This window comes from Grampus griseus (genome assembly GCF_964374135.1).
Source record: "Grampus griseus genome assembly, chromosome: 1".
NCBI lineage: Eukaryota > Metazoa > Chordata > Mammalia > Artiodactyla > Delphinidae > Grampus > Grampus griseus.
The window spans coordinates 82,829,091-82,843,687 of record NC_139017.1 but is presented as its reverse complement, the minus strand read 5'-3'; the positions used below and the strand labels follow the sequence as shown (position 1 = coordinate 82,843,687).

At 41.8% G+C, this 14,597-nt stretch overlaps 1 protein-coding gene across 2 annotated transcripts in view; it reads right to left on the bottom strand.

Moving 5' to 3' along the window:
* Positions 1–13,727, bottom strand: part of TRIM33 (tripartite motif containing 33) — a gene marked incomplete at its 5' end in the record, with an annotated part of 141,231 nt that extends 127,504 nt beyond the window's left edge. For both annotated transcript variants that reach the window (XM_082650025.1, XM_082650026.1), the window contains one exon: positions 13,202–13,727. In XM_082650025.1, the coding sequence (XP_082506151.1) occupies positions 13,202–13,727 (526 nt within the window). The remainder of the gene's footprint in view (positions 1–13,201) is intronic.
* Positions 13,728–14,597: the final 870 nt, after the last annotated feature.

Sequence of the window (14,597 nt, the reverse complement as noted above, 5' to 3'; positions counted from 1 at the left end):
CTACAAAGCTACAGTAATCAAGACAGTATGGTACTGGCACAAAAACAGAAATATAGATCAATGGAACAGGATAGAAAGCCGAGATAAACCCACGCACATATGGTCACCTTATCTTTGATAAAGGAGGCAAGAGTATACAATTGCGAAAAGACAACCTCTTCAATGGGTGGTGCTGGGAAAACTGGACAGCTACATATAAAGGAATGAAATTAGAACACTACCTAACACCAGACATAAAAATACTGAAAATGGATTAATGACCTAAATGTAAGGTTATAAAACTTAGAGGAAAACATAGGCAGAACACTCTATGACATAAATCACAGCAAAATCCTTTTTGACCCACCTCCTAGAGAAATGGAAATAAAAACAAAAATAAACAAATCGGACCTAATGAAACGTAAAAGCTTTTGCACAGCAAAGGAAACCGTAAAAACAGATGAAAAGGCAACCCTCAGAATGGGAGAAAATATTTGCAAACGAAGCAACTGAGAAAGGATTAATCTCCAAAATATACAAGCACCTCATGCAGCTCAATATCAAAAAAAACAAACAACCCAATCCAAAAATGGGCAGAAGAACTAAATAGCCATTTCTCCAAAGATATACAGATTGCCAACAAACATAAAAAGATGCTCAACATCACTAATCATTAGAGAAATGCAAATCAAAACTACAGTGAGGTATCACCTCACACCGGTCAGAATGGCCATCATCAAAAACTCTACAAACAATAAATGCTGGAGAGGGTGTGGAGAAAAAGGAACCCTCTTTCATTGTTGGTGGGAATGTAAACTGATATAGCCACAATGGAGAACAGTATGGAGGTTCCTTAAAAAACCAAAAATAAGGGCTTCCCTGGTGGCTTAGCACTTAAGAATCCGCCTGCCAATGCAGGGGACACGGTTTCAAGCCCTGGTCTGGGAAGATCCCACATGCCGCGGAGCAACTAAGCCCATGTGCCACAACCACTGAGCCTGCACTCTAGAGCCTGAGCCTCAACTACCGAAGCCCACAAGCCTAGAGCCTGTGTTCCTCAACGAGAAGTCACCACAATGAGAAGCCCATGCACCTCAAAGAAGAGTAGCCCCCGCTGCTGCAACTAGAGAAAGCCCACACGCAGCAACAAAGACCCAACTCAGCCATAAATAAATAAATAAATAAATAAATTTTTTTAGAAAGTAAAAATAGAACTACCATTATGACCCAACAATCCCACTACTGGGCATATACCGTGAGAAAACCATAATTCAAAAAGAATCATGTAGGGCTTCCCTGGTGGCGCAGTGGTTGAGAATCTGCCTGCCAATACAGAGGACACGGGTTCGAGCCCTGGTCTGGGAATATCCCACATGCCGCGGAGCAACCACTGAGCCTGCGCGTCTGGAGCCTGTGCTCCGCAACAAGAGAGGCCGTGACAGTGAGAGGCCCACGCACTGCAATGAAGAGTGGCCCCCGCTCACTGCAACTAGAGAAAGCCCTCGCACTGAAACGAAGACCCAACATGGTCAAAAATAAAAAATTTAAAAAAGTTTTTTAAAAAGTCATGTACCACAATGTTCACTGCAGCACTATTTACAATAGCCAGGACACGGAAGCAACTTAAGTGTCCTTCGACAGTGGTATAGATAAAAAAGATGTGACACATATATACAATGGAATATTACTCAGCCCTAAAAAGAAACGAAATTGAGTTATCTGTAGTGAGGTGTATGGGCCTAGAGTCTGTCACACAGAATGAAGTATGACAAAGAGCAAAACAAATAGAGTATCCTAACACATATATATGGAATCTAAAAAAAAATGGTTCTGATGAACCTAGGGGTAGGACAGGAATAAACATGCAGATGCAGATGCAGAGAATAGACTTGAGGCCACAGGGAGGGGGAAGGGTAAAGCTGGGACGAAGTGAGAAAGTAACGCTGACATACCTACACTACCAAATGTAAAACAGATAGCTAGTGGGAAGCAGCAGCATCACACAGGGAGATCAGCTAGGTGCTTTGCGACCACCTAGAGGGGTGGGATAGGGAGGGTGGGAGGGAGACGCATGGTGGGGGGATATGGGGATATACGTATGCATATAACTGATTCACTTTATTACACAGCGGAAAGTAACACAACACTGTAAAGCAATTATACCCCAATAAAGATACTGAAAAACGACGACAACAACAACAACCAGGCAGCAGGCTAGATTTGGCCCATGGGCAGTATTTTGCCAACCCCGATCTAAAGTAAGGTCCAACAATTAACAAGCACAGAACTTCCAATTAGAATTTTATTGCCTCACTCAAATAGGAAAAGAACCAAAGATTATCCACTGTTTAAGGAAGCCTTTGAGACAAGAAGAGATAAGGATAAAAAGAAAAAAACAAAGTTAGAAAATAAAGTCAAGGACTTCCCTAGTGGCACAGTGGTTAAGACTCCGTGCTCCCAATGCAGGAGGCCTGGGTTCGATCCCTGGTCAGGGAACTAGATCCCACAGGCATGCTGCAAGTAAGAGTTCGCATGCTGCAACTAAGACTCAACACAACCAAATAAATAAACCAATATTTTTTTTAAAAAAAAGAGAAAGGGAAGAAAGAAAATAAAGTCAAGGTGATCTTTCAGAATGTCAGTTGAATAAGAAAGTAAAGAGAAGGGGAATTCCCTGTTGGTCCAGTGGTTAAGACTTGGCACTTTCACTGCCGAGCGCCCCGGTTCCATCCCTGGTCAGGGAACTAAGATTCCACAAGCAGCGCGGTGAGGCCAGAAAAAAAAAAAGAAAGAAAACAAAGAGAAGGAAAGCATAAGAGAAAACGTAGGAGAGAGTATGAACCCAGTAGCTACAACATTCAAATAGAAACAGTTCCAAAAAGAGTGAGAGAAAGGGGGGCCTGAAGGGGAAGGGCATGAAGAGAGAGGGTCCTTACGAAAAAAATTTTTAAGTTTAAACTTTTTCTTACTATAAATGAAGAGTAGAAGACTAACAGAAAAAGCACAGTGAACTTTTAAAAACGATAAAGGAAAAAAAATAGAAACAATCACTATATTCTAGAAAAGGATGAAGAAATATTAAAAGTTTCCAAGAAGAGGTAAATAAAACCCAATTGGGGTTGTACAAGGGAGCAAAAAATCAGACTAGCATGAGCAACACTGACTACTTTAAAACAAGGGAGAAGATACCTTCAAAGTTCTGAAGAAAAACAAATTTGAACCTGGAATTCCATAACCAGTCAAACTACCATTTAAATAGAAGAATAAAATAAAGAACTTCAAAAATGCAAAGGCTCCGAAATTTTACTCTTAACGATTCTTTCTTAGTATGTACAAACAAGGGAGTAAACAAAGAATGGGGAAGCCTGTGTAAAATAATTAGAAGCAAGACTCTCCTCATAAGGCAGGCTTGAAAGATTACACCCTCAGTTAGAAGGGTGCATAAGCAAATAATAATAGTAAAACTTAAAAAATAAATAAATCAGACAATTAGCATAGGAAAAAAAAAACTGTCACTCCCTGGTTTCAGAGTGAGGGAAAAAATTTTCTCCTGAGAAGTTTCAAATACAGGTTAGCCTATAAGGTAAACTCTAAATCAACATCTGCCAGTTCTAAGAAACACCAAACTAAAAATTAACATCAGTGACTTTTCACTGGTGGTACCTGACAGAAGCAAGGACAAAATACTCTTTGGAGGCTTGTTTCCAAAAATCAGGTCTGGCAGTGTTCATAGTTAAAGCCCTAGTAAACACACTCAAACTCCAAAACTATAAAACACTGGAGAACACCATCTACAATAATCAGGAATAGGCAGAAGCAAGTAATAGTAAAATAGGACCTCAAGAACTTTAGATAATGGAATTATCAAATATAAATATGAAATAAGTACACTTCAGATATTTAAAAAATAAAAAGTAAAATGAAAAACAAGAAAACAAAGCAAACACAGCTAAATGTAATTTAAGGGAAGCCATTTATAGTAAAAACAAAGTATAAAATATATCAGAATAACTCATAAAAGACGTACAAGACTTTTCTAGGAAAAAAGCTATATAATATTCAAAAATAAAAGATTTAAGCAAATGGAAAGGCATGCAATGTTTCTGAACAGGCAGATACCATATTGTAAAGATAGCATTTTCTCCCAAATTAATCTATATATTCAAAGCAATTCCAACAAAAATGCTGACAAGTTTTTAAAATGAACTTTCACAACATGATTCTAATATGTTTAAGAGCTAAAAGCCAAGATCAGTCAAGATAATCTTTAAGATGAACAAGGTATATGTGGAGGGGGATGAAATTACCTTAACGAATAACAAAGTTTACTATAGCTTTATAATAAGCAATAAAGGCAGAAAAATGGGGGGAAAACTGATTTTTAAAAAACCTCTCATATATCAAAAGACAGCTCTCTAAAGAGTAAAGGGAAAAGTCAAGTGTATTAGTTTATTGCTGTGTAACAAATTACCCCAAAACTTAATGGGGTAAAACAATAATTCCTTATCTTTCAGTTTCTTTGAGTCAGGAATCTGGGAGTGATATGGCAAGTGGTTCTCTCTGAGCCTCTAATGAGGCTGCAGTCAGATGTCAGCCAGGACTGCAGTCATCTGAAAGCCTGACCATGCTGGAATATCCACCTCCAAAGTGGCTCATTCCCATGGCTGGGAAGTTGGTGCTGGATGTTAACAGACCCCAGTTCTTTACAGAACTGCAAGAGTGATAGTTGTTTTCGCCTAGAACAAGGAATCCAAAGAGTAAGGAAAAAGCTGTATACCTTTAATGAAGCCTCAGAAGTCACTGTTAATTCTGCTATACTCTCTTGGTCACCCAAACAAGCCCTGAGTCACTGTGAGAAGAGACTAAAGAAGGGTGTGAATACCAGAAGAGAAGAACACTGTGGCCACCTCAGAGGCTGGCTACCACACTAAGCCATAGTAGGCTAAGAACAAATCTTCAATTTACATAACCAACAAAGGATCAGTATGTAGAACTTACCAAGAATTCTTGTAAATCAAAACAAAAAAACGTTAGCAAACTAAAAAAAATAGAAGACATGTGGACAAGTAATTCACAGAAGCAACAACATAAATCGCACGTAACAAGCATTCAAAAAGTATTTTTCCCTAGAACCAAGTAATTCATGCTATTTACGTATCATAAAGGCATAGAATTTAAATATTTTTCTAAAAATGATGCATTTATGTTCATTCATCCTTGTTTTTTCCCACTTTCCCTTGAGACCAATGTCCATTCTGGAAGCTGGCTAAGGATGAAGGTACAATTTGTGGCCATAGAGGAGACACAGATTAATGTATCCAACACCATGATCCCAACCTCAGAACTTGTCCTCTGGAAAATAAAATGATAGAACTCAGTCAACCAGTAATAAATATGAAAAAAAAAAATCAGCAGATCTACAGCACGCTATTTACAAAAGGTCAATTTTAGTTATTAAGTACTTTTTTCCTCTTTACATTCACATTTGGGGCAAGCTCTTTATGAACTGTGATGGGTACCCCAAAATGAAGGACTATAAATGCACGAATCTGCCACCTTCTACTATTCCATGGTCTGACACTCTTCCTAATGACTTTACATTATTACTTGGTTATAGTCCCTTTAAAGAAGCAGATCTCTGGGCTTCCCTGGTGGCGCAGTGGTTGAGAGTCCACCTGCCAATGCAGGGGACAGGGGTTCGTGCCCCAGTCCGGGAAGATCCCACATGCTGCGGAGCGGCTGGGCCCGTGAGCCATGGCCGCTGAGCCTGCGCGTCCAGAGCCTGTGCTCTGCAACAGGAGAGGCCACAGCAGTGAGAGGCCCGCGTACCGCAGAAGCAGGTCTCAAACTTTTTGGTCTCAGAATCCCTCTTACATTTTTAATCATCAAGGACCTAAAAAGCATTTGTTCGGATGGGTTTTATCCATCCATGTGTACAGTATTAGAAATAAAAACTGAAGATTTTAAAATATTTAAAATTGTAATAAATAATTAATAGCAAATTAATAATGTTTCATTAAAATTAAATATTTTATTAATTCATTTAAAAATAAACACATTAAATAATAATAAATAAAAATAAACACATTGCATGTTTAAATAACATTTTTAACAGAAATAACTAATTTCCAAAACCAAAAAAATTTTTTAGTAAAAAGTGGCACTGATTTCACTTTTAAATCTCTTTAATGTTTAGTTTAATAGAAGATGTCTGTATATACGCTTTTGCATTTAATCTGTTGTGAGAGATTGTTTTGTTTGAAGACTATAAAGAAAACTTGGCCTCATATAACCATGTACTTAAGAAAAGGGAAGAGTATTTTAACAGTCTTTTCAGACAATCTGTGGATATTCTTCTTTGATACATTCAAAAAATTTAAAGTGTTTTTATTTATTTCTTAAACATCAGTTGCAATGTGAAATTTCAAACTATAGTGATGAACTTTTACTACGCCCTTACATGAAAATCTATTGGTCTATTTTGCACTTTGAATCTTTTTCCTACGCCTGATTTTGTAACATGATGCACTGGTCATTTGGCAAATACTGGTTCACTATGTAGATCTTCCAAATGTTGACATTTCATTGCACAATATCAAAAAAAAAAGTGTTAATATCACTACCAATCTCATCAGAAAAGCCTTTAAATATTGAGAAGCTGTCAAGCTCATGGTGGCATATACAAGTTTCCCAAAAATCCTAATTTTCATTTAAAAGCTCAATTTTTATCACTGGCAACATATAACAACATCAGTTGTTTCTCTTGAAGTGACAAGGCTCAATTCATTCATTTTAAAGAAAATATCTGCCAAATATCCATTCTTGAAAACCACAGTTTGTTACTCATTCTTTCAAGTAAAAATTATTTTCCAAGAAAAAAAGCAGCTAATTCAACTTGGAATTCAAACAACTGCACAAGTACTTTTCTTATTGCACTTCAGTCTGCAGCAGAAGCACTTTATGCATTACCCCATTTCATCACACAGAATATTAAGGATAAAGGTTTTTAAAATAGGGACGTCCCTGGTGGTCCAGTGGGTAAGACTCCATTCCCAATGCGTGGGGCCCAGGTTCAATCCCTGGTCGGGGAACTAGATCCCGCACGCCACAACTAAGAAGTCCGCATGCCACAACTAAGAAGTCCATACGCCACAGCTAAGACCCGGTGCAGCCAAAATAAAATAAATATTTAAAAAAATATATTTTAAAAACAAGTTTCATTGCTTCATCAAGGACATAAAAGTAAAACTAACATAATTTTTGTTGGTGGCGGTGGTTTTACTCTAAGTATGTGATGGTAAAGTTACAATAACTTTTAGAGTGCTTTGGAGGCACTATCTTAATTCCTGCTAAGGAGCCAAGCAGTCTTACCCATCATTGCTTTTGTATTATTTATACAAATGTCAGAACAGTGAATAAGGCAAATAATGAATCAGTGTTATAATGAAAACAGTTTCAACTCTGCCAACACCTGAAAGGGTATCAGAGACAATCCCCCTATCCCCTAACTCAGAGTTTCATGGACCAACTTTGAGCATCTACTTTAAGGTACTATTCTCATTTAGTGTCTGCTAAGAGGAGTATATATAAGGAAATGAAAAGCAGTTAGATTCCCCTAACTGAAATTTTTGGTGTACAGATATTAAACCTTGTAAAAACTTAGGATTTAGAACATTAGTTTACAAGTTTTTACACTGTAAGTTTTAGGCAGCTGAAGAGAGGTTTGGAATACAAATTACTTTGGTGTGCTGTACTTCATTAGATGTCAGAAAAACCTAGAAAAACACCAACAATTTGCCTTCCTGCCTCTTCTTTTCTGCTTACTGTGAGATAGAGGTAATCACAAAGGCAACAGCAGTACAATTTATTGGGGGCTTACCAGGCGCCAGGCACTCTATGAAGCAATTTACAATGTATTAACTCATTTAATCCGCACAATTAACACTATGAAATAGGTATTATTATTATTATTACTCTCAATTTATGGATGTTAAGTAACATATCCACAGTCATTCTAGTAGTAAATAAAGGAGCTCAAAAATGAATGCAGGCAGTCTGACTCCTGAATTGTGTGCATTTCACCAACCACAATGCCGTAAGATATTAAAAAGTGTTTTTCTTTGATATGTCTTTAATGACTGATTGCTGATGACTATGTTATCATTCAAAAACTCAAACATGTTTATGTCAAACAGAGCATTAGAGAAAGTAGGACCTAAAAAAATCCCGAAACAGATAAGCCACACCCAGAACTAGCAAACTGCTAAATGTTACATGTACTCCTGGGACAAGAACTTCCAAGAGCTCAAACAGAAGATTGCCCTGAGTGGCTCACCATGCTCAGTGATAAAACAGGACCACTGTGAGGAGGTGCTCTTCACACTATACCCAGAGTTATTCCCTCCCACTTACCACATGACTGTTGCCATCTCAGACTTTTCACAAAAAGTTGAAGATTCATAAACAGAATCATTTTTCCACGTTGATTATTCCCCACAAAAGATGAGAATATTAAACTTATGTAGATATAAAAAGTTAGCATAAAAGACAATAACAGAATCACACAGAATTTTACTGGATAGGAACTCAACTTCATATTGCAAACCTGGAGAGGCTGTCTAGGTGACTTGCCCAAGGCTACACAGCATATTAACAGCAGAACCCAATGCAAGTTATTCCCAATCCAGATAATCATCCACATCACCATGCTGTCTATGCCTTACTACAAAAGTCTCACCTCCTTCAAGAGTTCATTTGAGAGGTTGTTCAGATGCATCAATACATATTTGTGTTTTTACTGATACATTATAGATTGTACATACCCACTACTGATAGCTATTCTGACTGAACCTGAAATAAACCTAAAAAAATAAAAAATAAAAGTCACAAAAGCACTTTAAAAAGCTCACAATTGAGATTCAACAAATATTAACTAAATTATCTATTTTGATTTTCCTTTTCCAAATATTCCAACAGCACATAAATCAGTCTTTCTCCTCAAAATATTTAAATCCATGTCTCTCAAAGTGTGGCAGGTTCCAGACTCAGAATCACATGATACTTGTTAAAAATTCAAATCCTAGTGTCATCCCCAAGTCAATTGAAACAGTCTCTGAAACTCCCAAAATGGTGTTTTAAAAAGCTCTCCAGATGATTCTTATTCATCCAAAAGTTATTTATTGAACATTCACTCTACAATATTCTAGTGGGAAACAAGGAACAAATGAGTAAACAAAAACAAGTAAACATTCTGGACTTTAGCTGTCCTATGAAGAAATAAAGATAATATGTCAAAGAGTGACCTGGAGGACTACAATTGTCCCTCAGCAATCTCAGGGGATTGGTTCCAAAACCCCCATCAGATACAGAGAGCCAGCTGTACCTTAAAAGGAGCAGCCAGACACAGAATTTTCAGGGCAGTGAAAATACTATGTATAATATTATAATGATGAAAACATGTCATTATACATTTGTTCAAACCCTTAGATTGTGCAACACTAATAGTGAACCCTAACATAAACTGTGGACTCTGGGTGATTATGATGTAGGGCCATCAACTCTAAAAAATGTACCACACTAATGAGGGATGTTGATAATGGGAGAAGCTATGTAGGTCTGGGGAGAAGGGATATATGGGAAATCTCCATATCTTCCATTTAATTTTGCTGTAAATCTAAACTGCTCTTTAAAAATAAAGCCCTTAAAAAAAAAAAAAAAAACAGTGATCAAGAGAAGGTCTTTCTGCAGAGGCAACATTTGAAGTGAGGAGCCCTTCTCTTAAGAACAGTGGTTCTCTTGGGGTTTCCCTGGTGGCGCAGTGGTTAAGAATCTGCCTGCCAATGTAGGGGACATGGGTTTGAGCCCTGGTCCGGGAAGGTCCCACATGCCACAGAGCAACTAAGCCCCTGTGACACAACTGAGTCTGCACTCTAGAGCCCACATGCCAGAACTGAGCCCACGTGCCGCAACTACTGAAGCCCGCATGCCTAGAGCCCGTCCTCTGCAACAAGAGAAGCCACCATAATGAGAAGCCCGTGCACCGCAACGAAGAGTAGCCCCCGCTCGCCGCCACTAGAGAAAGACCGCATGCAGCCACGAAGACACAACACAGCCATAAATACATAAATAAATAAATAAATTTTATATATATAAAAAAAGAATAGTGGTTCTCAAACTTAGTGTGCATCAAAATCACCTGGAGGACTTACTAAAAATGATTTCTGGTTTGAAGGTCTTGAGTGGGGCCCAAGAATTTGCATTCCTAACAAGATTGCAAATGATGCTGATGCTGCTAGTCCAGAAACCACACTTGGAGAATCATCGATCTGAAGGGAACAGCTAAAAGGTTTGAATAACTCTGGTGTGTTAGAGAAACAGAAAAAAAGTCCATTAGAAGGGAGGGTAATGTCATTGTTTCGGGACCACTTAAGATGGTGAACTAAACTACCAACCATGGATACCCAGACCAGAAATGGAATCACAGGTTGTTCAATAATACCTTACATTTGCAAAGCATTTCACAGTTTATAAAAGCATTTTCACTTTCATTATTTAATACGATTTAGTGAGATATAAGTGAAGGACTATTAGCTACATGTAGAGATAAAGAAGCTGAAGGACAGAAACATGAAACTGAGGGAACCAGGAAACAATTAAGGGGCAGAACTATGTCCCCTGACTCCAAATCCAGTGTTACTTCCAGAACAGCATGTTCCATTTTTTTAAACAGCAAAGCAAAGGATACATACAGGAGTTGATACTAAGTTACTTTCTAGACTCCCTGCCTAAAAACATGATGGCTTCCAGACTTAATTTGTTTTAGATACCAGTTAGAAAGCAACACTGCCTTAAGATTGACAGTATTTAGTCCCATCTACTTATTTCTCCTAGTTCAAAAACAAAAGATGGAGAAATGAAGAGGGAATTTACACACTATTATTCTCTCTCCTGCATAAGTAACAGAGCTAATTTCATAACCTCAGTCCCTCAGCCACATCAATCAAACACAATTTTCATCTTGTGTTTACTCTAAATCTCTCACCTAATCCAGGTTCCCACAAGAACACTGAATCCTACATGTCTTACTACACTCAGTGAGGCCATGAGCAGTTAGTTATACACCCATTATCCACCCTCTACATACCCATTATGATTTAGAATCTTCTCCATCAATCAAACCGTTACTCTTAACATTCTTACCTGCAGATCTCAATAATACTTCAAACCCAAAACTGAAATAACTATATCCTCCCTCCACCCCACACACACCTGCTTCTGTGCCTGAATTCTTTTATTTGCGTTAATGACACTGCCACCCACCAAACAAGAAACCTGGAACTTGGCCTAGACATGTGTGTCTCTCTCACTCGTCTCAATTGGCCTCTCATATCCATTCCCACAGCTACTTAACGATTAGTTACCACTAATAATAAACTAGCTGCCATTTCACTAATAACTAGCATGTACTAGTCACTTAACATACTTCATTCTATCAATAACTGTATGAGGTAGGTAATTTTGTCCTTGTAAAATTAATCTGTCCAAGTAGCAAGTAGGAAGTGACAAAGTAGGCATCCAAACTCAAATGTTTCTCCCAAAGTCCATACCTTTCCCCCATACCAAAACACTTCCTTCTTTAACACCTTATATCAGTCCTTTACTACCTACTCCAAATGCTAACTTCTCCCCTAGATTACTGCCAGGATTCTCCTACCTGGCCCTGCCTTGGATCTTTTCTTCCCTTACCCTTCAATGTGCCCCCAAGTGATCTTTCTAGATCATAAATGTGATCCTTTTATCTTCCTGATACAAAAATCTGTTAGGGACTCCCTTTAATCTATCTACACTGTACAGGGTACATTCTACAGGATGAATCCCAAACCCTTTAGTACAAGTCCACAATCCCTTCCGTACCTGAAGTTCCAAAATTCAAAAGCTTTGAAATTTTAAAGTTCTTTCATAATTCTGCAACAAAACCCACTCTGAATTGCAGGAGGTTATTGGTCTATCCCATTAGAATGATATTCACACACTTCACTGCAGAAACATTAATATTTGATAATGAGTTGTTAACCCAGACCCCGCAGTAGTGTTAGAGACCTTACCAGGAAAAAGAAAAATTTCTAACCTATTCTGATGTCTAAAACACACCTGGTCTCAAGGGTTTCAGATAAGGCACTGCAGACCCCCTACCTATTCAGCCCATCAAACCAACCTAATCTCCACCAATCACCTTACACATCGCTTAGCTCCAGGGATGTGTAAGGTGCCCTGTGCCCTGAAAACTCTCCAACCCAGGGAGCTACTCACCCTTCAAGAAACCTACTCAAGGGTTTCCTTTTCAGTGAAGTTTCCTTGACCTTCTCTTGATTGTGCCACAACCACTGTACCAAGGACCCACCTCCACTGCTGTACCTTATATGTTTGTTTCCCCTATGTTGGACTGTGAATGAGCTCCTCATTGAGTATTTTATCCAATTCTAGCACAGTATCCGAAACACTACGTGTTCATTAATGTACAAGGAACTGAAATTCATGCCCAGCTCTCCCTAACCCCCAATTCCCTTCAAAGTTCATTTCTCCTTCACCCCTAAACCTTAAGATTTTTCCCTATCCATGCAGGCCCCTCACAGCTATTTTGCTTCCAGAGTTCCTCCTTCTCAATGTCATCCTAAAATTACTCTCTACTAGACGGCTTCTCGTAGCCCCAAATTCTCTAATGCCCTTTAACCTCCCTAGTCCTTCTTTCCCCTAGCTTTGAACAGATCAAATCCTCTCCCTCTAAGGTAATTCATCCTTACTGCCTTTATCTCTGAACTACTACACCTCAACACCTCTCGCGCCTAGGCCTTTCCTCCAAAATGCTTCTCACAAGCGGATTCCCAGACCCCCTCTTCTCTCACAGTCCGTTCCACCGGCTCCCGAACCTGCGCTCGACCAGAGTCCACCCCTTCCCGGCCCGTATCCGCACATCGCGAACCTCCCCTGCAGCCGGTGTCCCCTCCCCCAGCCTCTCGCAGCCGGCACCCCTCCCTTCACCCTCCCCGTATCTCTGGAGATCCAGCTTCTCGGGAAACTGTCCCAGGAGCCGTGTCTTTCACCTCAGACCCCTTAGGATTCCGCCGGTCCGAGCAGCCCCGGGCCCGAACACCTCCGTCCCCAGATCCTCCTCGGCACCGCAAATCCCCTTCGGCCCAGACCTCGGGCCGGGCCTCCCGCTCACCTTGCTGGATGTCGCCGTTGCTGCCCCCCGGGATGGGCACGTTGAGTTGGCGCTCGGGCTCCGGCAGACAGCGCAGGCAGAAAGAGTGAAGACAGGGCAGCAGCTTGGGCTCCGCCTCACGCCGGCTCTGCAGGCTCTGCTGACACACGGCGCAGGTGTCCAGGAGCGAGGCTGGCGGACCAGGAGGCGGCCCCGCCGAGGGACCCGGAGCAGGAGCTGAAGCCGGAGCTGGGGCCGGCGTCGATACCGCCCCCCCGGGAATTCCAGGGCCCACTGAGGCTGCAGGGGCTGAGGCAGCCGGGGCCGAGCCCGAGGAGGCCGCGGCCACCCCCCCGTCGTCGGGCCCGGCCGCGCCGCTCTCCGCGCCGGCCCTGCCGCCTTCCTCCTCCTCCTCCTCCACCAACACCGCGGCGAGAGGCGGCTCCGCCTCCTGCGCCGCGGGCCCGGCGGCCCCGGCAGTTACCGGCGCGCTGCTGCTGCCCCCGCCGCCGCTCTCAGCCTCGCCACCGCCTTTGTTTTCCGCCATGTTTTCCTCTTTGAACCCGCCGGACCGCCCCGCGCCGCCCGCCGCCGCCGCAGCCGCCGCCGCCCCCAGCCCCAGCCGCAGCCGCAACGAGAGCGGCCGCCGAGAGCGAGCAGGCAAGCGAACGAAGGAACGAGAACGCGCGCGCACGCGGCGCCCCCACCCTCGCGTCGCGCTGTTGCAAGAGGGCGGGCGCGGCGCGCGCACGTACGCACGGACGTCCTCCGGAGGGAGGCGGGAACTTGGGGCGCGGGCGCGCAGACGTTCTGGCCGCCTTTCCTGACCTCCGTGGCCGGCGCATGGAGTCCGCCCCGTTGCAGTTCGGCTCGCAGTGAGGGTTTAGAGTCAGAGGCTCTTGACGCTGAACTACCTTTGGTCTGGGTGGTTAAGAGCTCAGCCGCGGCGATGGTGCGGGGAAGAGCGGGCAAGGGTGGAAGGCCGGAGTGTCTCTCTGGCGGCGAGGTCCCCAGAGGCGGGCGCGTCTCCGCCGAAACCTCACTCGGTGCGGGGTCAGACGCCTTGGCCTCCTGGCTCCGAGGTGCCGACCTCCTGGGTCGCTGTGCTTTAACTGGCCGCGTTCCTTTGGATGGTTGTGTCTCAGGGGAGCAGTAAAGTGAGGATTTTTGTTTTTAACTGGTGGCGTACCAGAAATAGGCTGAAAAGACCCAATGAGGAAAAACAGCTATTTTAGCAGCTATTTTTAGCTTCTTAAGGTGATTGATTTTCTGACGTTGCTACGCTTCAGAAAACCAATCAACTGAGAAGCTTTTTCAAAGCAGAGCTGTTCCAGGACCACACCCCAGACCTACATCAGGAAGTGGGGGTGAGCTCATGAATGTTGAAAGCGCTTTGGCTGATTCTGATGTGCGTCAG